Source organism: Spea bombifrons, chromosome 3 (assembly GCF_027358695.1).
Source record: "Spea bombifrons isolate aSpeBom1 chromosome 3, aSpeBom1.2.pri, whole genome shotgun sequence".
Classification (NCBI taxonomy): domain Eukaryota; kingdom Metazoa; phylum Chordata; class Amphibia; order Anura; family Pelobatidae; genus Spea; species Spea bombifrons.
The window spans coordinates 74643160-74668265 of NC_071089.1; the positions used below are offsets into that span (position 1 = coordinate 74643160).

The 25106-nt window shown below is 36.4% G+C and overlaps 1 protein-coding gene across 1 annotated transcript in view; it reads right to left on the reverse strand.

Moving 5' to 3' along the window:
* The window catches only part of COL19A1 (collagen type XIX alpha 1 chain), a 193480-nt gene that overhangs the window by 116539 nt on the left and 51835 nt on the right, over positions 1 to 25106 (reverse strand). Inside the window, exon 7 of the mRNA XM_053460355.1 lies at positions 10524 to 10577. Coding sequence (XP_053316330.1) covers positions 10524 to 10577 — 54 coding nt within the window. The remainder of the gene's footprint in view (positions 1 to 10523; positions 10578 to 25106) is intronic.

Below are 25106 nucleotides of genomic sequence, written 5' to 3' on the forward strand. Positions count from 1 at the left end.
ACTTGTATTTGTCATTAGGACACAAATATTCAATGTCATTAATGTAATGTTGTACATCTGTAGATGCAAAGGAGGTTGTGCTGTTAATATGTTACAGTTTTGCTTAACAACACAAAAAAGTTGTTAATAGTGGTCTAGTAATGAGCTTCAGGCTTTACAATACTGTAGCCTATTAATTTTAGGTAAATTAGGTAGATTTTTATGAAAAGAGCACATTGTAGTTGTAGAGGTGTTCTTTATTCTAATGCAAAGACTTTTAGACCTTGCTTGGTATAACACCACATCAGCAATTGCACCCTCATTGTGCAAATCAGGACCTGTGGTTATTTAGTGTTTTTATTTGGTATCTCTATTCTTCCCCAGAGTGCCTTGTGGTCTCTATACCTACCACACGAGAACTATTTTGTTATAACTTATTATAGCACATAATTGTCTCTAACAAGGGGGACTCTGGAAATCACTTGGTGGGTCAAGGGTGGCCATGGCTCTTGTTTTTGTAGAGCCCTAAGTGAAACTGGTTCATCTTTAACCCAAACTAAGGATTTATTTGCACATAAACAATGGAAGAGGCTAAGTCTAAGTAGCCATTTAATCTGCATCTATAGTAGATCCTCTGTTGGAGGTTAGACTTCAACAAGCAAGCCAAATTGAGGAATTTCTTCATTAAGGTCCAACACACAATAAGGGACCACAGAAAACAAGCAAAACAAGCAATTGTGGGGAAAGGTGCTACATTTGGAGTAGATCGTTTTGCATCATAACAGATTGCTTTCAGGTACTGTAGATCAGTTGGGTATATATAAATGAGATTGGGTTCCTACAGGGAATGATAGAACATCATGTTGATGTTACATCAGGTAATGATGACTTACTAAAAGTCAGTTCTCTTGAAAAAGCCTCCAAGTTTATTTATGAGTATTCTCTGCTAGGGTAGTATCATCTTTATTATTTAAAATATAGCTTTTGTGTAGAGGAAAATGCTACAAGCAGTGTGTGTTTTTGCTAAAGCAGTGATATGCAGATTTCTTGAGAGTTCCGTTATTTTTCTTTGTTTTTTTTTACTCATTTTACAGCGCACATTAAGTCATATCTCACAAGCATGATCCTTTCAATAACAGAACATATGACTGGACATTCTCCGAGGCTATTTTTCAGAGGCCTTGATTCATTTCCAAACTCAGCACCAAGTACTTTATAAAGATGCCAGAGCAAATTCCAGTCTGCAAATCTGACAATTTCCTGCAGCATTTTCACCTGCTTTTTTTTTTCTCTTCATAAGCTTTTGGCTTGAATAGGATGCAGCATTGAAGGCTGCTTCTGATGACATTTATGCATGTCACTTTGTTACCCAGTTGTCAAAGCTTCTTCTTGGTGAAGAATGGAATTCATTGAAGCTAAGCCTGTTTGTTTTTGGATCGCGTCCTGAGATTACTAAATAAGAGAACAGAAGCATGGAGTTTATACATGGGGAACTTAATGTCTTCTTGCTGCCGTATTTGCCAGACACATTATAGTAAAACATAATATTTGCTGCCACATATGTTTTTTTTTTAATTATTTAGAGCTGTATTAAATGTGTCAGCTTTGTAATAATTCACAGTTTAAAACCTATAAAACTTTATTCTATTGTTTACGAGATGCTGAAACGCAATGAATTCTGTTTTATAACAGATTAGATATTATTCATTAATGTTATAATATATTTTTTGTTTACACCCTGACAATGAAAGAGAATGGTGTTCACAGATGTGACTCATTTAATTGGTTGCCGGATTACTAGAGTATTCTGATAAAATGCCAAAAATCAGAACAGTACAAATATTTTCCAGTATTTAATTATGCAGGTTTTTATTTTAGGAATTAAGCTTTTTTTTTTTTACAGCTCTTACAAAGAAGCAGGCTCGGACTGGCCGGTAATATTATTGGTAGAAGTTGTGAAGCTTTATATTTATTTTACAATATGGCATTAATGTTACAAGAGCTAAATTTTCCTTGCTCTTTTCTAGGGATGCCAAGTGGCCAGCATTTGACTGGCTTGACAATTTTGCTTAAGGGCCATATTGGTTGCCAGTTGGATATAAAGAGTCAATTTTAGCAGGGAGAAGGTTGTGTGCTAACAGCATGGTTTCCTCAATGACAGTTTACGGTCTCTGACATCCCCACTAAAGAAGACTGTGTATTAGAGCGCTCTGTGGTATGACTATTCTTGTTGATTGGCTCCTTGAAATCATTGATAACGTTTTCTGCACTTGGAGGTCTGAATAGACCCCTGCAGTGTTCAACTAGCCAGTACCGACGGGAAGTAAGTATATCATATGCAAGGAGATGTGTTCGACTAAACGAGAAAATGGCTGGCGGTGGAGAAAGGGACACATGCATATGGGGGTATCAGCCATTTGCAAAGGAGGCATTAAGAAAAAATCAAAGCGACCACCCATCTATTATGTGCATTAAAGTACATATGGTGGCTGAAGTGGGCCTTTAAAGAGAATGCAGGGTGCAGGTAATGTAACAGTTACACTATAACTATGCAAACAGCATCTAGCACATCAATATAATAATAAGGAACATCTGGCTTTCTCAAACTGCTCCTGTCTGTGTTTAGTTAACCTCTTTAACGCTGGAGTGCAAACATTCTATGCGTGTGTTGTTAACCTTGTCAATGCTAGTGTGCAAAGTTTCATGGGTTGATGGGTGGGAGCACCATGCCTGCCATGTGGGCACTGATGCGCTGTTAATAATATGCTGGGTTAATGCCGGTTCTTATTTTATACTAATGCCAAAGGACAAAATGTATGTTACCCAGAATCATATTCACACAAAAATTGTCTGTGATGATCATGCTCCCGGTTTGCATTAACAATTTTCCAGATATGATGGCACCAATACATGCCACAACATTGAAGGATCTCTAGTATGGTTAAAAGTTTGAGAAGTAAAAAAAAAAATGTAATATGTGATTTCCAGGGAACTCTCTGACTGGGGGAAGCTGCTTAGATATTGTGAGTTAGCCTGACACTAGTCATGAATTGGCAATGTCATTTTCTCAGGTAGTAGCCATATTATCCTCAGATGTTGATTGGCTGTGTGCAGTAGAATCTAAGGTGACAATTAGCTCTGTGTATTATCTGTCTGCCTTTGCTTGTTTTCACAGAGAGCTTGTTGGGACAAGCTATTACTGCATTGAGCAATGGCTTAAAGTGTCTGTATTTAAAGACTTCGGTGCTGCAGAGGGAAGATAATTACAGACACGTTGGAGTTGCTAGACAACCAGGACACTAGCCATTGCTGTATGCATCCCACTGGCAAATCTTCACTTGGTACCCAGTTAACACTTCTCATGCACTCCGTTCTTCTGCTGGGAAAGCAGCCAACGCGACACAACACAATTACCGATTATGTGCTGGAATCAAGGAGAAATGAAAATATTGGAGATTTATTGTAACGTAAAATCATCAGCAATGATTTTGTTTTATTATATTACTAGAGATTTGGAAAGGTGTTAATGGAATATTAACTAAAGCAAAGCCAGAGTGTTTTTTTTGTGTTGCTATGGAATAGTTTTTCATTGAGGTCAGCTTTTATATGGTTTACAATGACAGCACTGAATGTGTCTTGTTGCATATGCAGATAAATAGCAATTAAAAATGGGTGTCTGTTGTAAATGTTGGGAATTTAATGTAGAGAATCTGGTAACTGTTGCTTGTGGGTTTAGGCAGTGGGATCTTTTTGTCTATATGAATTTAACTGATACACATATGATGTCCTGAGAAACATTTCAGCTTGCCGGGTCTGAAGACGGAAGCAGACCTATGTGGCTAAGCCAAAGATGAGTGACAAAAAGCCGTCCTTAAGTATGTTTTCTGGCACTGGTCTCGCACACTGGCTTTGATTTAAAGCTACAAATGGACCAAGCTTCATGATAGGAGCAACAGCTAACATAGAAATTCACCTTTAGTGGCGGCATAACATTGTCATGCTATGAACACTTGGCTTACAAATCATTGTAGGACACTTGTGGGTTGTGCTGTATCTATTGTATTTTTTTGTACAGTTATGTGTAATTTAAATGTTCCCTACCTTGCATTAGTGACATCAAATCAGAATCTGTTTAAACAGATGTTCGTGGTATGCATTAATTTTGTTGTTTTTTTTATTTTTGGTAGTACAACGTTCTGCTTCATAACTGTGAAATCCTTAACAAGAACAAATCTTTCCTATTTTATTGGTTCTTGTACTCTATTTTTTTGTCTCCTTGGAAACACACTTAGCATAAAACATATACACTTTCATGTGGTCTGCTTTTACCCACTGCTGTGCAAGCCAAGAAGGTTTTACAAATGGGCCAAAATGGGCAACCAATAGCAGGGAAAATGTAGTCCACCATGTTACTTGTATACATTCCAGTATGGGATCTGCATTAAAAACATTTATAACACATCAGTTATCTCTTGTAGCAAAGAGAAGAAATGAAAAAAAAAGATACCTGCAATCTGGGTACCATATACTCAGTACTTCCTTAAGAAGGGTCCAAAATAGCTGCATTGCACTACATGGAAAGATAAGCATTGGGGATAGGAAGAACTTGTATGATACAATGGTATCAGGGCACCCAGTGTTATTATGTATGCCCCTGTCTATCAGACTAAGTACTCTAAGGGATTTATTTACTTAAAATGCTAACCCACTAGATTCCCCAAGTTCATCAACTGGACCTACTCTAAACTAAGTTCAACCTGGCTTGGTTAAACATACTAAGAGATTCTACCATTATTACAGTCAAGCTGGTCCAACATCCTAGGTGGTTAATTACATGGGAATTACTACACCTTGCGCCAACTTCTGCTGAGTTAAACTTATTTTCTAGATACTTTGAATAAGTCCAGTCGTGGCTGGTCCGACCACAGAGGTGATCAACATGGCAGATAAGGAAGATGTGCTGGTAGGCATGCACAACCAATATGTTTCCTCTATATACCAAGCTAGTGCATGCAGAAAGGAGCCTTGAGAACTGGAAATCCTTAGGTCAGCCCTATCTAAAAAGGTCAACATGAACAATGTATTGTTAAGTGTGTGTGTATGTTAGAGGAAGGCACCTACAGATCAACAATAACTTACGTTAAATCATATGGAACAAAAATAAATGCCTTGTCATAACACAAAGGTGTTATAGCCACAGATTTAATTTTAGGAAACATAATGCATTTGGTTTTTAATTTTACCTGGCTTGAGAGCTTTTTGTAAATGGGATTGCTTTGGCAACTACCCTATTTTTTATAAATCTATCTTATTATGCCTAAATCTGGTAAAAACATGCAAAGATTTAATTTACATAGATTCATCAGAAAACTGTAACTGTTCCTTCTGACATGATAGCGACCGATTTCTAAATATACTAAGGTTACCTACTTGATATTTCATACCATGCTCGTGTTAACTATGTGTGATGTATTCCATATTAGAGCCTGCTATCTTTAATGTCTGACTAAAACACTGTCAATGTTCAATATGGATTTAGGTGAACAGAATGCAGAAGCGGTAAATTAGACACTAGAGGGAGCTGCTGACCACATAATATTAACAACGCAGCTGAGTTTATTGTTCTGAATTTGGATTACAATTCATTGAAATGTAGCAAGCCCAGCAAAGCATTGGCAATGGAATAGGAGCACAATATGGACACCAATAATTACAAGAGCACTTTGGGGCTCAAAAGCAATAACTTCACTTTAAGCGTTATGCAAACACTACTACAGTAATGGAGTAGAGGGTTTTATTAGAAAACGTGATCATAGATTGTATTGTACTGTAGCTGAAGAGAATAAGAAAAAGGATCTCTGCCTTTTATTTGTTTTTTTGTGTGTTTTTTTTGTTGATAGTTTGATAAGATGAACAATGCCTGCAGCATTTAGCATTGTAGGTAACCTGGAAGTGACACATTATACAGCATCTCTGCAGAGAACTATCAGCCTGTCAGTTTCACATCAGCTCGAGAACACTACATTATATGAATCATGATGAACAAACTCTCTTGATGTCAATGAGAAAAAACTTGAAAGAATAAGATAAAAGATGGACTGATACATTGACATTGCTCACGTTACCAGAAACCTCAAATATTGCGTTGGATTCTTTTCCAAATGAACCTACACAGGGAATGAAAGCTACCACATAATCATGGATGTGTCATTGGAAATTGGCACAAGGTTTTGCTTGGTGGCAAGCAGCGAAACTTACTTGAGAAGCATTATTAGAAATAAGTGAATGGCATTAAATACAAGCCTATGAAGTTGCCATGGTGACAAATTAGGCCCATAATTGGGCTTCTGTGATTTTATGAGCAAAGTGATAAGTGTAATTATGATTCGAGTCAGTGTAGGGATCACATGTGATTAATAGGGCCAATGAGTGAGCTGGAAATGAACATTGTTGTATATTATGGAAAGAGACTAAAAATATCAGTGGAAAAATATTTTGTTTGTGTTTATTTTACTAGCCCATCACAAAGTGTATAAGTACATTCTCAAGGCCACGCAATCAGAGCTGACTCTTTGATATTCTACTCCAAATTAGTATCATCTGCCAAGCATTCCATCTGGCCTCTCTTTGCAATTATATATTACAGTTGAAAGCCCTGCTTGAATACAGGTGATAAATAAAAACGTTTGTACAAGCCACGCTTTTAATAAGCAATGTTATAGAGCATCTGTTTGCAACCATTTGTGAGTCACCACACAGAATATTTATGATGGGCTACTCAAGGCCTAATACATGAAGAGTCTAGGGATAAGTTCACTTCTATGCATGTTAGGCAAGAGGCATTAAGTACTTATACAAGAGAAGTGCATGTTACTCAATCGTAGGATAGGTATATTACCCTGCCATTAATGTGATCTGAGATTTATGTGGGTTTCTCAACTTCAAAATAAATGCACTCATGGATTTGTTCTTTTAAAGTGGGGTTCACTAGTTTGAACCCCTTCTGATGTAGAAAATGTGCTAAAATCACAACTTGTCTGTGCCATTTGAGCCCCCAAACAGCCTGTCTGTAGCACCTTTGTTTCCAGTTTGCCTGAGCCCTCTTTTTTCCCCAAATAGCTTGTCTTAGCCTTCAAACAGCTTGCCTGTGTATCTCTACCTTTATGCAGACTGACTCAGCATGCAGGAAATGGATATGATGTCACTTCCTGCATGATGGATCAGACAGTGTGCAGGAAATTCTAAGTATCATATTATGAGAATATGTTGGTGGTGGGTTAGCTCAACTCAAATCCCATGCTTCCCATGTGATTGGGGGGTACGTCTTAGAGGGCTCTCAAGGTAATGTTTTAATACATTTTTTTATTACTGAGTATGTCAATTTGTTTGTTATAATAGTATTGGTTCATATTTTGAGCAAAATTGCATGTATTTGCTGCACAATATTCAGATTTAGATTAAAAACAAGATCCATACATGGGGAGCGGCCCCTAACCATCTTGTGAGGGCCCCACAATGTTGTGTTATACCATATAACATTATAGTAGGCTCCCCCAACTCTGCCCAAGAGGCTTTTATTTTGGAGCTTAGCTAAACATTATAGGAGTAATTCTTTAAGAGCTGGAGAGCTATTGTTTAGCTACCCCTATGTTTGTCACAGTCGTAATGTAATAGCATGTAAGTAAGTCAATACTATGTTTCACCTAATAGAGAAAATAGAGAAAATACATTGACCATATTACATTTAATATGAGGGTGGTGGATGAGCTCACTTGGTGTCACATAATGACCAGCCTGCTGAACTATGAGGGGACAGTTAATATTAGTTGGAACCTTTATATGATTTTTGATATAATATATAAATAATATATAAAAACAGAAGTGATTACTACTGATATACTGTGCAAAGTTAATGGGCAACATACTAGGATTCACTTTGTGCCATAGGAATGCCATGCCTGTCTGCTTTCCCTTAATAATGTTCTAACTTTTAAATGTAGATACGAATTCTTCATGTACTGACAATTACATCCAATATTTGCAGATTTCTTCTCATAATTCTTTAATAAATTAATCTCACACATAGCCTAGTGGCTCTTCCTGTTATTTCATAGTCTAAGCTTGGGCATAATCCTTTTTTTCTGTTCAACTCAGGCAGTCCTTTATCTTTCAAATTAATTAGATAAAAATGTTATCCCATCTTAAATACTGCCTCATTTAGCCTATGTCAACCTCTACAGTCTGTCCTTGTTTAAAAAGCTGTGCAATATCTCCTGATGCTAATATGTGGTAATGCTTTTTTCTTTTTTTTTAAATCATGTTATCTATCATATATCCATGAATATATGCTGTTTAACTCATTTCTTCATTCTAATGCCTGAAACGCTTTCTAGCTAAACCCCAAAATAGGTAGCTTTCAGATGTTGACAAACTGCATCTCCCATGATGTATATCTAGTATCCTAAACGGAAAGGAAATCCCATATGGCTGGTTGGACATCAAAGACCACCTCTCGGTTATCCCTTTTTATTGTTCAAGTATCAGGATAACATGAATGAGTTTGTTGTTAGCTGAACACTTTCTGTTGTTTTTTTTCTGTGCTATCGGGTGCTAATGCCATTTAGAAAAAAACTACAAACCTGGACTCCGGGTGGGCTGTGTGTGCAACCATAATCCTCTTTGTGGCTTTACAACATATTGTGAGTTTAGATTTATGTCAGAAAGGAGAGGATGCAGAAAACTCAGCAATCAATGGGTAGCTGGTCACTCAAAAAGACCATCAGGCTCCTCTCCAGGCCTAGTTGCCTCAGGGCAGAATATGCCACTGGCCACTGGTCACATACATATAAAGTTTTGACTAGTAGAATGTATACATAATATGACAAACCTGTACTGGACCTAGTTGACAGCCTCACATGTCCACTTTAGAAAATATATGTTTTACAAGAAAACTTTTTAGCTTTAGTAGATGCATGTCCCATACGGATAGCCTAGACCCTTCTTTAAATTAAGTCAAAGGTGTATTTCGACAGGTCCTCGGGACAGAAACTTCTCTGTTGCAAAAATGGGGCCAATCACCATATTGACAATACGGTTCCCTAATACACTGCTTACGTAATGGACTAGTTGGGAAAGTACACAATCTACTTTGTAACCAGTTATACTACCACACATCCTTAAGAGGACCTAGAGAGGATGGTAACGTGGTAGTGAGTAATGAGTTGGCTGGGGCAGAGTAGTATTTTTTATTTAATATGTTTATTTTCATTAATAGTATATTATATAACTTACGGTACATTATATATCTGATATAACAGAAGTGATATAATTTCTTAAAATGCAGACTGTTTGCAGTTAAAAAAAGTTTTAAAAAGTTAAATTTATCTGGTTTTAGAAGAATATTACAATATCGGAAAAAATGTTCTTTATCAGTTTGAGTTATACCGCCAGCAGCAATACTTTGCAATTTTTTAGTGTGCACTTTAAAAACAAAATGAATATAACATACTGATATACAATCTTTAACAAAGACATTTGTGTTTCTCTGCGGTTGGTTTTAGAACGCTGCATATTTATTCCATTTCTAGAGTCAGCTTTGTTTTGGACTTAAGGATTTAGTATAGTGTGCAGTTTTTTCCCCCTTTTTAGTAGAAACACATGCCTACCAGGATTAAATATCTTCATTTTGAGCTTCCAGATTTTGGAGAACCGGATTGATACGGGTTTAAATTTATAGGTAGGTAAATGAGCTTATTCATGCTTTAGACAGATGCTTTTTTGCAACTAAGACACCACGCCGGCAAGGAAAATGTGCCCCAGTTTCACTTTTGTTCAAGTACAACATATTAGACCTGCTCATTTTCATAAATGTTTTACATAGAGAAAGAGAGAGCGAGATACATTGATAGATAGACATGTAGGACATTCAAACGTTTACAGCCTTAGACCACATTTTATAAATTAATGTTTCAAGAACAAGATTCAGAGAGTTTCTATCTCTTTTTCCCAATATGTCATTATGTGTAGTATTTTCATGTTAGCGTAGTATACTAACAAACATACCTCCCAGGCATTCTTTATTAGAGACAGTCCCTAGTTTACACCCAAATTTCTCTTTCCTCCCGTTATGTCCCATATTTGATAGGTATGACTTTATAACAGTGTTTAACGGCCCTAAAAAGCCAAAGGGGTGTTTGTAATTTGTTTACATAAAATACAACGTCTCATAACAAGTCTTACTACCCCCTAGTAACATAACTAACCAAGCACCTTAAAGCAAAAGTGTCCCACTTTGACCATTTCCCATGTTGATAGATATGCCATATGCACGCACAATACATAAACATATACAATATTACATATTGTAGCTCTGGGATCCTTTATGAACCCTTAATTTTCCTAACACAGATTTATAGCAGTATTAAAGCCTGAACACATTTCCCTAGTTTTCGGATCTCTCCATGGAAATGCGGCGAAATGAAATAACTGCAGATATACGTGTCAGTGGTTAGCAATGTAATAATATAACAAAGCGCTGTACTTACCGGAAGTCCCGGTGGTCCTGGGATGCCAGGGGGGCCTGGTTTACCTCGCCTTCCCTGAGAAATAACAAGAAATAAAACATAGTAACTCAGATTCGGTGTTATGGGATGAATCAATTTATTAAAAAAACAGAAAGAAAGAAACAAGATTGATTGTAGTGCCTCTTTAGAAGAAGATAAAAAAAAAACAGCCTGGGTATTAAACCTTGTAAAAGCAATTGCAACATCAATCAGTTATAATAGCTCCTGGACAGCTCTTGATAACTATTGTGAAGAATACATATGCATCGTGAAAAATATGCTTTATTGACATATGGTTTTTGTGCTATTTTTTAAACTCAACTTTTATTGATTAGGTTTCGATATAATAGCTTTTATATACTGGTAATGATCAAATAAACAATATTTATCCTGGAGACTGCACTAAGCGTCACTTGTGAGCGGTGTCATAATTATATTAAATGGAACCTATTTAAGATGCGTCTACCTGATTTAACATGCATTCAGCCTGTATTTCACCGGTCTCATTTTCCATGCTATCATGAACTGAAATAAAATACCCCAGGGTTATTGATGGCTGCATATCTTAACTATAGTAATCTGTCACTGGCTCACATTCTCTAACAACTAGACCAGAAACTGAAGAGCTTGACGGCTGCGTGAAAATCTTTGATCAGAAGTGAGCGAGAGGAACATTTTTCAGCTGATGTCTTCTACTCTCATATCAGACTTCGGCATAACGCAGATGGTGACATTATTAGTATGTTGCAGTTTCTTGAGCTTGATCAATGCATTTTAGGTGCTAGCAGAGAAAGATCTATTTTATTTTTGTATGGGTTTTTTTTCTCATATCATTTAAAATAAATGATTTGGTTAAAAAAAAAATATATATTCTATAAGTGCATTATTTTACAATTTGTTATAGTGAGTACAAAATGTTCGCTCTCCTTGTAGTAATTGTTTTGGAGATTTCAATTAGCCTGTCCATCTGCGACAAGAAAGCCCAGCTGATGAATATGCAGATTCTGGTTAACCGAATACGTAGAGTAGTTTTTCTCCATGATAAAAACATTTTTGATAGTAAGTTTAAGTATGGTTTTCCAAAAATGTGGCTATGGATAGTGTATGGATATTTTACAATCAATTGTGGAGTAAGTGTAAGCATTCATAAGCGTGCCATTACAATCAGGGCATCTGTTCATTAACTTACTAACTCATAGGGCACCCAAACTGTGGGCATCGGTGCTTGGTTTAGTTTCCAAAATTTGAATTTTCAACCCATGGGTTTCTTATGATGTCTGAGTCTGTCCAGTGCGACCGGAGATGAATGAAGACCTGAGAATTAACTAATCATCTTTTTTGAGCCAGATTAACCCTTTTGTTAATAGATCCTCAAGTATATTAGAATCACAAAAGTAAATTACATGATCAGGCAAAATAGTAAATATGTTTTTACTCTGCCCATATAACTTATAAACTTTATATTTAAATACAATGTTATGTCCTTTATTTAAACCAATGTCTGCTAGTGTTTATTGAGACACACACACACATATATATATATATATATATATATAATGTTATACAATATATATACAGTAAGTTGCAGTCAAAATTATTTTGCCCCATTGCAAATCAAGGTTATTGTCAAAATGTACACACTTGTACCGTTTGCAATGAACAAAAATAAAATAGCGCAAAACAACAAAATTCAACAGAAATTGCAACTTATAATGACGTCTCCAGTTTCAAAATTATTGAACCCCTTCATGGCAAGCATCTTTAATACTTAGTAGAGCACCCATTTGTTTTTATGATCTACTACAAACAAGATACATAGCCAGACGCCAGCTTCTGGCAGAGTTCCTGAGGAATTTTAATCCATTCCTCATGAGCAATGGCCTCCAGATCAGTAATATTCTTGGGTTTGTGTGCTGCAACTGCCTTCTACAAATCCCACCAGGGATGTTCTATGGGGTCCATGTCTGATCATTGTCCTGTTGGATGGTCCAATGACACCCAAGCTCCAGCTTACTCAGTTTACTCAGTTGGCATGATATTTTCTCCTAGGATTTCCTGATACTTCAAAAATCCATCTTGCCTTCCACATGCTGCAGGTTTCCAGTGCCAGAGGATGCAAAGCTGTCCCAGAGCATCACGAGCCACCACCATGCTTAATGGAGGCAGAATGTATTTTCAGGATATGCTTAATTCTTCTTCCTCCAGACATATTGCTGATCCATCGGGCTGAAAAGTTACAGTTTTGTTTCATCGCTCAACATAGCTGAATCCCAAAACTTCTGTGGCTTATATATATATGAATCCACTCGAAGCATTTGTTGTGTTGAACTCTTTCAATTGCTTTTATTTGATTTGTTCATTGCAAACAACTGAAAGTCTGCAAATTTTGACAATAAACCTGTTTTGCAATGGGGTGGATAATTTTGATTGGAACTATATATATATATATATATATATATATATATATATATATATCACTACCTATTTCTCTATAATGTCTCTGGAAACACTAAACATTAACATGTATGGTCTACAGAACCAGAATCAATTTACCTTTAGCCCTCATTTTCATTGTGGTATAAACCATTACAAATTACATTAAATATTAGAATCTTGACGTTCAAGGGTCTTTGATTAGTATAAGAGGTATAATGCATTGAAATAGATGAAAACTCTAGCCCTTGACAGTCTATTTCTTGATATTGCAAGTGTAAATGAAATAAAACCAGGGAACTGCAGCAGAATACTGGAATTGAAAAAGCAAATTGAAGACACAATGTGGAAAGCTAAGGCAAAATTCATGTATATGTACTTGTACTTTTCCATGATATATAGCTGTAGTCTTCATTTGTAGGAGTTTTGCGGTATTGTGGTTTTTTTTTTTGAGAACAGACTAAGATCTTTGAAAAATAAATATAACGTATGGGTTAATGACACTAGTGAGGCTAGCAACGTAATTCTGTTTAAGATTCATTTTAAGAATACTGTGTTGAAGCACACCAAAATAGAAACATAAAATGTGACAGCAGAGAAGAGCCATTAAGCCCATCTACTCTACCTGCCTTTCCTGATGTAAAGACTCAAATCTAAATTCTAAGTCTATTGTCTCATCATAGATTCAGGAAAGCCATATGCCTATCCCACGCATGTTTAAATCCTTCCACTGAATTAAACTCTGTCACTTCTGCTGGGAGGCTGTTCCTCTCTATAAAGTAAGTTTTGTTCTCAACTTCATATGCCTACAGCCTAGTCCTGTTTCTGTTGCGCAACACATTCAAAGATCTTCTGATTCTATTAGGATACCTGCTCATAATGATAAATATATATTGACTATATCAAGTAAAAAGATTCATATTTAACAGAATAAGGATCAATTAATTACACACAGTAATTACTGCTTGTGTTTACTGCCTGTTCTATGTGGGTTAACAAATACCAATACATCTACATCCAAGAGCTCTTGGCAAAACAGGCCAAGATGGAAGTGAGAAGGATGACTAACCCTTTGGCATTTGAGCCATTGTTTTTCACGTAATTATAAAATGAATAATAAATCCAAAATATAAGTTAGTTTCCCTCTACTATATATTACATTAGGTATGCTGTGTGTCTATGAACAATTATTATAATTAAAAAAGTTAGGTTTATACCAAGGAAAGAAGAGTCGCAAATATCCAGTTACAAGTCTAACATTTTGTATCTGAGCAGAAATCCTTTAATAAACATAAAACCTTTTCCCTTATGGCAATAATCATCCTTCAATTTGGTCATCTGTTCCAAGTTTTACAAGTAAGAACTCAACTCCATTATTTCAGAGAGAACCTATTATCCTCACACTGAGCATCAAAAGTAACTACCTGCAGACGGAGCGTCCGCCCTTCGTCTGACACAAGCTGCTTTCCAGCAGCACTACAGAAATTGGTTCACTGACAGGGAAGGGATAAATCTGAGATAAATTACATATGTACAGCCATGCCCCCGGCGTTATCAGTTACTCGTGCATGCCATTAAACCCGAAAGGAAGCTGTAGTATTATGCAGCGTGCCATACGGCCTTACTGCTTTATCAGTTATCTGCTCATGTTCCATTACACAGAGGACACAGCATAGCGCAATAGATAAACTCAATCATGGATCTTTTCTTCTTTCTGAACAAAATGACCAAAGTATGTGATGAGTGCAAAACACTGAGGAATTCGATGAAGCTGGGAAACGGGCAGAGATTCTGATAACCTGAGATCCTAGACATTAACTGATATTCTATGGAGTAATGGATACTAGAAAAGTGTGTAGCACAAAATGAGACTTGGGAATTTTATAATGATAGGCTCCCAAACATTGTCAGGATAGCACAGTAACCTTTTACCTATTGTTTAACTAAAGTTCTCATCATCCTCAAAGACTCTTCAATTTCTCATGGTTCAACCTATGTTCTTGTCATTTTTTTTTGTTCCAAAACAAGCTTTGGTTAATAAAAATAACATCTAGGTCTCCAATTTTAGTTGGAGTAAAACTCATGACCTAAGAAACCATGTCTAGAACCCTGTATGGATGTGTGGTTATATGTCCACAACAACGCCATAAGACTTTTTATATACGGGTTTACAATCATATAATCATCAGCATGTAATCAGATCACTATGCTGATTGTCTAAAAACCATCTTCTTCTCATAAGCATCTTTATTTCATTTGGGCTACAAGTGATAAACATTGGGAAAAAATGTTTGCTTTTGCTGTTGATTGACAGATTTTTTTTTAAATGTATGTATTCACTTTTCCCATGCAAAATATATACAATGTAAAAAAAAAAAGAAAAGTTTAAATGCATACACATTAAATGAATGTGTAATCATGTAAAAAAAACACAGCGGATTCCAAAATATGTAACATTACTATATACAGAAAAATACTAATTATAGCAGTTTTCACTGTGAGACACCATACAACAAGTGAAATTTCCTATATACAAGTGATTTGTGGCATGGAATTACACTGGATTTAACATGGGATAATCAAGGCATTTCTCTAAATTCAAGTAAACATACTTTCTAGGATTGGAGCCATCACAGCCTCTTCTGACAACACTCAAATAGATTGTACCATTTCAACCAAATACACTGGGCAATTAATCATGCCTCTAGGAAAATGCACTTATTTAAACAAAACTACTCTGCCAATTCACATTATTTTATGTTGTATTTTTATTTTAGACTAGATACGTTTTTTCTATTTTCAGGTTTAAAATCTTGTAACAATAATAAATCAGCTCATCAATCAGGATGAGGATTGCATTTTCAATTTTTTTATGTTTTGTACTGGATATTCTGTTTCTATTGTGTTTCTTGTTTCTCTCCCCCTGTCTATCTCGCCTCACTGGCATCAGTTCTGCCATGTGTCAAGGTGGTGGGCACTAATTTATAACTGTATCCTAAGATCCAAAAAGGCATGGTTGGATGAGTTTGGTGTGGAAGAACTTGACTGACCCGCACAGAGCCCTGACCTCAACCCCATCAAACACCTTTGGGATGAGCTGGAACGGAGATTGCGAGCCAAGCCTTCTCGTCCAACATCAGTGGCTGACCTCACAAATGCTCCACTGGATGAACGGGCATAAATTTGCACAGAAACTCTCCAAAATCTTGTGGAAAGCCTTCCCAGAAGAGTGGAAGCTGTTACAGCTGCAAAGGGGGACCGACTACATGTTAATGTTTAAGTATTTAGAATGCAATGTCATCAAAGTCCCTGTTGGTGTAATAGTCAGGTGTTCCAATGCTTTTGTTCATATCATGTATATATATATATATATCTAGTATAGCATAGCACTGGATGTTCCATATATATATATATATATATATATATATTGTGAGGTAGGTCTGGGATCGCCCCTCGCTGAGGTCAAGGGGCAAGTGCCCGTCTTCATTCACACCAGGCAAACAGCAGTAGGTTTGTGCAATCAGACACGGGGTCAGGTTTATTAGAAAGGTTGCAAAGACAAAAAATATAACAACACAGCAACAAAAGAAATACCTTGCCTGTCCAGCACTTACTATACAGAGGATGTCCCTCACTACCAGCTGGAGAGCTTCTCTCTGCCAACTTAACAATAATATGTCCAGCAACCTTTACTCACTTTACTCAAATGTCTCTTCCACAGACAGGCTTTCTGTGTCCTCAGCCAGAGAGCTACCTGCCCTCCTGGCTTCCCTTTTATATCCGCCCTCTCATTCACCTAAATTAATCACCTAGAAGGTGGAAGACTCTGGTGTTACTACACATAGGAAAGGAATCTAGGAGAAACATACCTCCCTTCCACCACCAATCCTACATGAATGTCACAATATATATATATATATATATATATATATATATATATATATATATATATATATATATATATATATATATTATATCAGTTTCCTATATTTTTTAATAATTAGCCAAAGAAAAATACCTTAACACTTTTTATGTTAATCATATCCACAAACTACTGACACTCATTTCTAAAAGCATTGTTATATATTTATAGAAACGTTAACTTTAGATATGCTTACTATCCTATTATGATTATTGTCACCTGTTCTTGGCTGAACCACGCATGAAATAGCACTAGCGCACGAGTTAACTGAACAACAACTATGTGCCCTATATGCAATTTAACAATCAATAAACTGGAAATAGATAATAATTCATGTAATTTGTTTTATATTTATTTTGTTCAATTGTATTGTGTTATGGTTCATTCCCTGGAAAGATGAAAGACTTAATTATATGGAAAATAATAATAACAGAAGTAATTATATGGATTTAACACTTACAGAAGTTTACTTTAACCTGCTGATTTGTTATAGCTGTCATGGCAGATCAAGTTATGAACGTTGTGCCTACATTGACCTCCTCTGATGGCTCCACATAGGTATGAATTAAAGGGCACTATGTAACATGTACATTCATGTATTTCACTGGCCCTGGTAGCCTGGAATCATAAAAGAATAGCACAATAAGACTTACACCTCACTTCAGTTTTCCAACAGATTATTCTTCCTCTTCTCAGTGCCTGGGTGATCGCAATATAGCTGCAGTGCATTTTAATACCTATTTCTTTACATTTTCATCTCATTGTCAATTTATTTTCCTTTCCTGTACCCACTTGGATTACCATATTGCTTATCCTATTGCCCTGTGAAGGTATTACTTACCCTTCTCACATCAACTACTATGACCTCATCCACCTTTAAATCCATACTTGAAGACATATTTTCAATACCACCACTGCATTTTATCAGGAATGTATATTGTCTTTATTTGAAGAACGTTTGGCATTTAATCTGGTATTATTTTGAAAGAACCTGTGACTCCTATAAAAAATAGTATGGTACAGCATGAATAAAGCAATAGGCACAAATATAAATACACATTTACAACGGATGAAATGGCAGAAGGTTTCCTTATCTATGAAAGAGCAGGACAAGGAAAGGCTGTAACGTGTGCAATTTCACCCCCCATTAACTTTCCGCCCAAAACGCTGGCTGATTTAAATTCAAATGCAAAATATGTAGCACCTGAAAACTCATAAAGAAATCTAAACCTTTCAAAATCTCTGTAGGGGACCACTACAGCATATGAGAATGCGTTTATTCCCTGACAAAACATCACTAAAAAGATGAAGATGTAGTGGATCAGAAAGTGCCCTCCACAGCATACCAACACCACGCTAATATATGTATAATTGATCAAGGCATTCTTTGCGTGTTTCAGATAACAAAAATGTCATGCCAACTTAATTTCTTTTCATAGAATAACTTTTTTTTTGTTTGCAGGGAAGAGTTATGATCCAGAAAATGTGAGATTAAACATCAGGTATCCCACAAAACATCTACTCCCCTACCGATCAACCGTAAAATGTTTTTACTTTGCCTTGTAAAGATTTTGATGCATTATGCATACAGTTAAGTACTTGATCATCACTTTGCCTGGGAGATTTACTCTCACACTGCCCTTCACTACAACTTCATAACCATCAATACTTGGCTGTGCTATAGACTAGTAAATGTGAACAGATATTTGTATTTTGCTTGAGACAGGTGGTAAAAAAAAAAATAGGTTCTGGTCGGATAAGGGGTAGTGCACGAAACAATGACATGGCAATGTTCTCAAACCTGTCAAGTCCTTTGGAAATGCCTAGGGAGGAATGTGATATAAATAACTGAGAGAGAGGCATTCAAAGAATATTGCATAATATGATATAATACAAATATAATTCATGGTTAAACAACCCCAGCCACATACACACTAAAGCGTACAACAGGCACCCTTGTGCAGTAAAAAACAGACATGTCATGGATCGGTCTCATATTAATAAGGTCTATATCATAGATTTTAATGAGAAAAGAAAAACATCCATTGCCTTATCCAATAGATCAAAAACAAGGCAAATAATATAATTCATGCATCTTCAGAAATAGGAATGGTTGTCGATCAACCTGTGTCTTGCTAGTCCTCCGTGCCATAATATGAGGTTGGGCATTTGTTCTGCCTTTTAGGATACTCTAAAATATATGCGTGCCCTCAAGTTTCCTGAAATCTGGCTAGTTCAATTTTCAGTAGGAATTGCAGGAAGCCATCATAATAGTTGGGTAGCTGCATTCCGACAGAATATCGTGTCACAGTGAATGTATGCAAGTTGTGGCAATAATGGATGGCATTCATGTAAAAGGTATTGTACAGTTACCAGTTACATATGTGGCAACATATCACCGTTCCAATTGTTTTTGTTAAATAGTGGATGGAAAACAATACCACCTCGAGTCAGTTCGAGTCAGGTTTCTTCCTTGTGCCAGAAACTTTCCCTAAGAGGGAATCCATTTACAGTATCTCTACTTTTTGGAATAATAATATTTCTATTCCATGCCTTTTATTTTTCCAAGGTGTGAAATGGGCCTCAGTGTAGCACATCCTACTGACTTGTAAATGGTTAAATGTTATATGGAAAACTGCAATATACATGGGGCTCAGTAAAACGGCCACAGAAAACAAAACTAATCCTAAACTTCCTTTATATAATCTGCATAAAGAAAGACCTTGCCCACCGTGTACTGTTATACTTGGGGAATTTAAAACATCTGAAAAACTTATCATGTCACTTGGATAATAAACTGGTAAATAGCTTACACTGAATATTTGAACTTTAAACACTGCAGGAAAATTGCAGTTATTCATAAATGAAGGTCATTTCTTGTATAAAGGAAGAGAAGCCAAGCGCTTCTATACTTCGGAAAAAAAAAACATTAAATAGCCTGGAACAATGTGTACTAAAATTCAAAAGTTCCTGTAAACCCAATGTGTTGGAACTTGTCTGCACTGATAATGAACAAATTTCTTATATTATTCTATGAAACAATCTGTGATGAAAGCAACGGTTGGACTATTATCTTTCTCAAACTTTGGAGGCAGAAATATACGTCCCTTTGTTCTAATTGTTGATGGAAGTCATTTTTCTAAACATCTATTTGAAAAAAAAAAATCTCAGTGGGAATTGACTAAAACCGCAATCTAGTGCTTATTATGAAAACAATAAGAATAAATATAATAAACGTAGTCAGGAAAAAAACACTTTTAATGTTAATGTGGGTTGGAAGAAATGAGTGGTTACAGGTGCCCAATCAAAAAATACAACTAGACTTGTTTCTTTTTGCCATATGTAAATGCATGATAAACTGCCCCAAGATAAAGTAGCCGTAGGTAAATTTTGGATAAATGGCTCATCATTAAAAAGAATTTATCACTCTAGCACTTATGTCCCACTGGCACATTGTAGAATTTCAAAAGAAAACATTATCTTCCATCCTACTGTGGATCCCGCAATGGCTTAAAAATGAATACACATTAGTTTTGGCTGCAATTTGTACATCTATTTCACACATCCTGATTACTCTAGTCAAGACTCTATAAGAAATTAGTCGCCAATTAAGAAAAAAATTGTTTTGAAGTTTCAGAAGAACTTAATGGACTTTATGAAGAATTTACATAGGCCAAGAACAGTTACACGAAGATCACACACTACTTCACAACTGTACATTTTTTAACACCAGAATTTCAGAAACGATCACCCTTTGTAGAAACACAGGGGCTTGTTAAGGTGGGTGCCGCAGGAGTTCTCATCTGTATGAGTGGGAGTGGTGGGGAGAGCTGTGTGTGCTCCACTGATAATGGGAGAAGAGGAGCGGACGGGAAAGCTCTGCAGGTTGCATCGATGATAGGAGAAAGAATGCGTGTATATGTATGTGTGTGTAAATGTTTGGAGTTAGGGTGAGTGTGTGTTAGTGTATGATGTTGGAGACTGTGTTATTTTTTGGCATAATAGTATGTGTTAGTAAATGGTGTAAAAATGTTTGTGTGTGAGTGTATAGTGTTGAGTGTATGTGTGTCACTATATAGGGTGTGAAATTGTATGTTAGTATTGTATGTTCGTATTTGGTGTTAGAATGTGTGTGTGGGTGTCAGTGGTGCAAGGAAGTGGTGTATGTGCATGTTAGAGTGATTGAGTAAGAGAAGACGTTTGTATGTTAGTATGTGCATGTGGTTTAGTTACAGGGAAGATGCATGATTTCATATCACAGGGTTCTACTTCAATAATGTAGGTGAATACTCCTGCCTGAGCTCCTCTAAATACAACTCACCAACCTCTTGGCACCTCCAAAAAAACTGTCCCATTTGGGACATTTTAAGTGCAGGAGGTATGAGTAAAATAATTTCTCCAATATTATATTACTTATAATAAACTTCACAGCAGAAGGTATCATGGTGTAAAAACTTTCCAACACATGTACAGCAAAAAGTTCCAGGATCCAAACTGATTCCACAGATTTACCAATGAGTTTTAAAAATGGAATCTATATGACATGTGTATTATAAGATCACAATCAAGTAGTGACTGACAGCTGATGGGGAAATGTCTTCACCTACCTTAGGGAATGGATTCAATAATTATTTACAGTATTCGGCACTAAGACAAAACTATTATGTGAAGTTTCTTTTTATAGCAGACATCTTTCTATCCACTTAATGGTCTTTTTTTAACCTTCAGTCAGAGCTAGACAGATTCTTAGAAGCCTAGAAGAACAAGCCACCATGCATTCAAGAGTGCCATGGATAAACAGACAACCTTGTTGACTTGACAAACGCTCCCATGGAGGCAGCTAAGCCGGGACATATTGTTATAATGCAATCTCTACAAAATAGCATCTTAACAGAACTTATCTTTTACCTCTGATTGCTGCCTCATCACTAGGAGTAGAAGACTGAACAAAAAAGAGAGATAATAGGGTACTTAATGGTAGAGTTTAATGGAAAACAATGTTTCCCCTTGAGCAGAAAATATATATACAGTAATGTAGGTTAGCATTGACAAAAAATGGTTTTACTTCATTTTGCTATCTGTAGGGCTGTCTTTGTTGTCTCAAATACAACACTGACTCGACACTTTATGGCAATGCTAACAAAGTCCTGTACATCCAATTCAATTATATTTCTCCATATTAAAGTGTCTAGATCTGGGTGACTAAAACATATGACTGTTTACCATAAGGCAGTAAGAAAAGGAGTTTGTGTGTTTGTCTTGTAGATTGGGTAAAGGTAACAAAGCTAGAACACATATGTATAATGATACAGATAACAAAATACATCATGTAGAAACTAGGACTTATTTTTGGTGGGAATTTCATTTAAATGTGGGCCATCATTCACATAGTAATGTCACTTATGCATTAAGGTCTGATGTTTGAAAAGACAATCATAAAAGACTAATTTGCACATTTTAACAAACAGGAAACAGCTATATTTCAGGAAATCACGATTTCCAAATAATAGCATGAAATTGTTTGTTATGTGCACATTTATTCCTTGCTTGAATAGTCATTAAAATGAAATCATTGTGCATTTCCTTCTATTTTAAAAAGGAACAATTAAATTAATACATTTTGTATGAGTAATAGATACCTACTGCTTTTTAATGCACTCTTCATTTATTGTTTTCCTTTCTTATTTTTTTTTTTTGCCCTTAACTCATCTGTGCAAATGTTTAACAGGGAGTCCAATGGTTTAGCAAACATATCTACATTCTTTTAGACTGTAAGCTCTATGGGTCAGGGTCCTTCTTTCCTAAAGTATTTATACATATTATATCCCAATACAATGGCCCATAGAATGCTGTATATATTACATGACTATAAAAAGCTAGGTTAGTACTCAATAGATACCTGTTGCTAGCCAAGCAACTATTAACTAAACTGCAATCTCTGGGTTTAGATCCCAATGTTGTTGAATGGATTAAGGAGTGGATGAGTGACAGAAAACAGAGGGTTGTAGTCAATGGCGTATATTCAGAACAAGGTCTTGTTACCAGTGGGATACCTCAGGGATCTGTACTTGGACCCATTCTCTTTAATATTTTCATTAGTGATATTGCAGATGGTGTTGATGGAAAGGTATGTTTATTTGCCGACGACACAAAAATTTGCAACAGGGTTGATGTTCCTGGAGGAAGAAGCCAAATGGCAAACGATCTAGGTAAGCTGGAAAAATGGTCAGAGCTGTGGCAATTGGCATTTAACGTGGATAAATGCAAAGTAATGCACCTGGGGCATAAAAACCCAAGGGCAGAGTATAGACTATTTGGTACTGTCCTAACCTCAACGTGTGAGGAAAGGGATTTAGGGGTAATTATTTCTGAGGATTTAAAGGTAGGCAGACAATGCAGTAGAGCAGCAGGTAATGCTAAAATAAACCTAAAATGGTTTATGGATTACAAAATAAACCTTACCAGGACAGGTTAAAGGATCTTAACCTATATAGCCTGGAAAAAAGACGGGACAGGGGGGATATGATAGAAACATTTAAATACTTAAAGGGAATCAACAAAGTAAAGGAAGAAAGTTTATTTAAAAGAAGAAATAAAACCGCAACAAGAGGACACAAGCATAAACTAGAGGGGCAAAGGTTTAATGGTAACATCAGAAAATATTACTTTACGGAAAGGGTAGTGGACGCATGGAATAGCCTCCCAGTGGAAGTGGTAGATGTTAATACAGTCATTTAAGCAAGCATGGGATAGGCATAATGCCAAGCTAGATATAGGATAAGGGCAAGTACTAAAGGAGAGTACTCAGAGGTTGGGCAGACTGGATGGGCCTTCTGGCTCTTATCTGCCGTCACTTTCTATGTTTCTATGTTTCTATGTTTCTATGTTAGTGAGTTAATTCTCTATTTACTTAAATAGATTCTGGTCTCAATCAGACATGCATTATTGCGAGTTTTGCCAAGTTGAGTTTTACTGTGATAATATGAATGAATGCTTCATGCTAACACCAAATTGGGACCTATGGGTTTATTCACCAAATGGGCTTAAAACTGAGTTTCCAGATGAGTTGTGGTTTCAGCTCACTTACTATGCCCTAACTAAACATTATGCAGGGCATGATGTGTCCTTCTTGCAGAAGAAGTTTCCAAGGGTTGGCCCTTTTATAATTAGTTAACACCACAACTCTAATGCTAACTAAATTCTTTAGTGGATAAACAAATAATCTGATTTTGCAGGGGAATTTTTTTTTTTAAATTTAAAGTTTTTTATTGGATTTTTTAATTTGAAATTTTAAGTCCGTCGAGACAAAGTTGCAGAACAGCGTACACATGAAAAATCCAATAGCAACATTGATAGTACAGGAAATAAAACAATGTAATACATTGGCAACAGTCCCAATAAAGAGGCACAAGTGGTAAGTATGCAGAAATGCACAAAAGCAACAAGAAAACAGTCGCAGCAGTGGCATGAGACTCGACGAAGGAGCCTTACGGCTATGGGAGCCCAACAGGGAGAACAGACATCAGAACAAAAAGAAAAGAAATCAAAAAAAAAGAAAAATGAAAACAAAATAGTGCTCTAGTAGAATATTACTACTACACGACCAAAATAAGACCAGTCGTCGGGAGAACCATATGGTAAGCTGATACAGAAGAAAGGAAGGACCGGGCACGATCACACAGAAAAACCGCAACAATCATCTCTGCCACAGTGGGGAAAGCTGGACCTGCGTCCAAGGAGCCCACACATTATCAAACAAAGGCATTCGTTGATCATTCTGGAATGACAATTTTTCTAGGAGGTGCGTGTGTTCCAGATGATGGAGTATATCAACGAGTCTCGGGAGTGTGGCCGACTTCCAATTACGGGCTATCATTAATTTTAAAGTTAAAAAGAAATGAATCACCAATTTCCTAACACAAACAGAAATGTCATCTGGAAACATGTGGAATAACACTAATTGTGGTGTAAAGGGGAGGTGTATGTGTAGTGTGGATTCCAAAATATGGATCAGTCGCCTCCAAAGTTGATAAACAGGGGGACACAGCCACCACACATGAAGCATGGTTCCCCTGTCCGGGCAACCACGCCAACAAAAAGGCGAGCAGGACGGAAACATATGTGACAGCCGAGCCGGGGTGAGGTACCACCTACAAACTATTTTCTTTTGTAGCTCAATATGGTTACTACAATGTGACACCCCACGCATC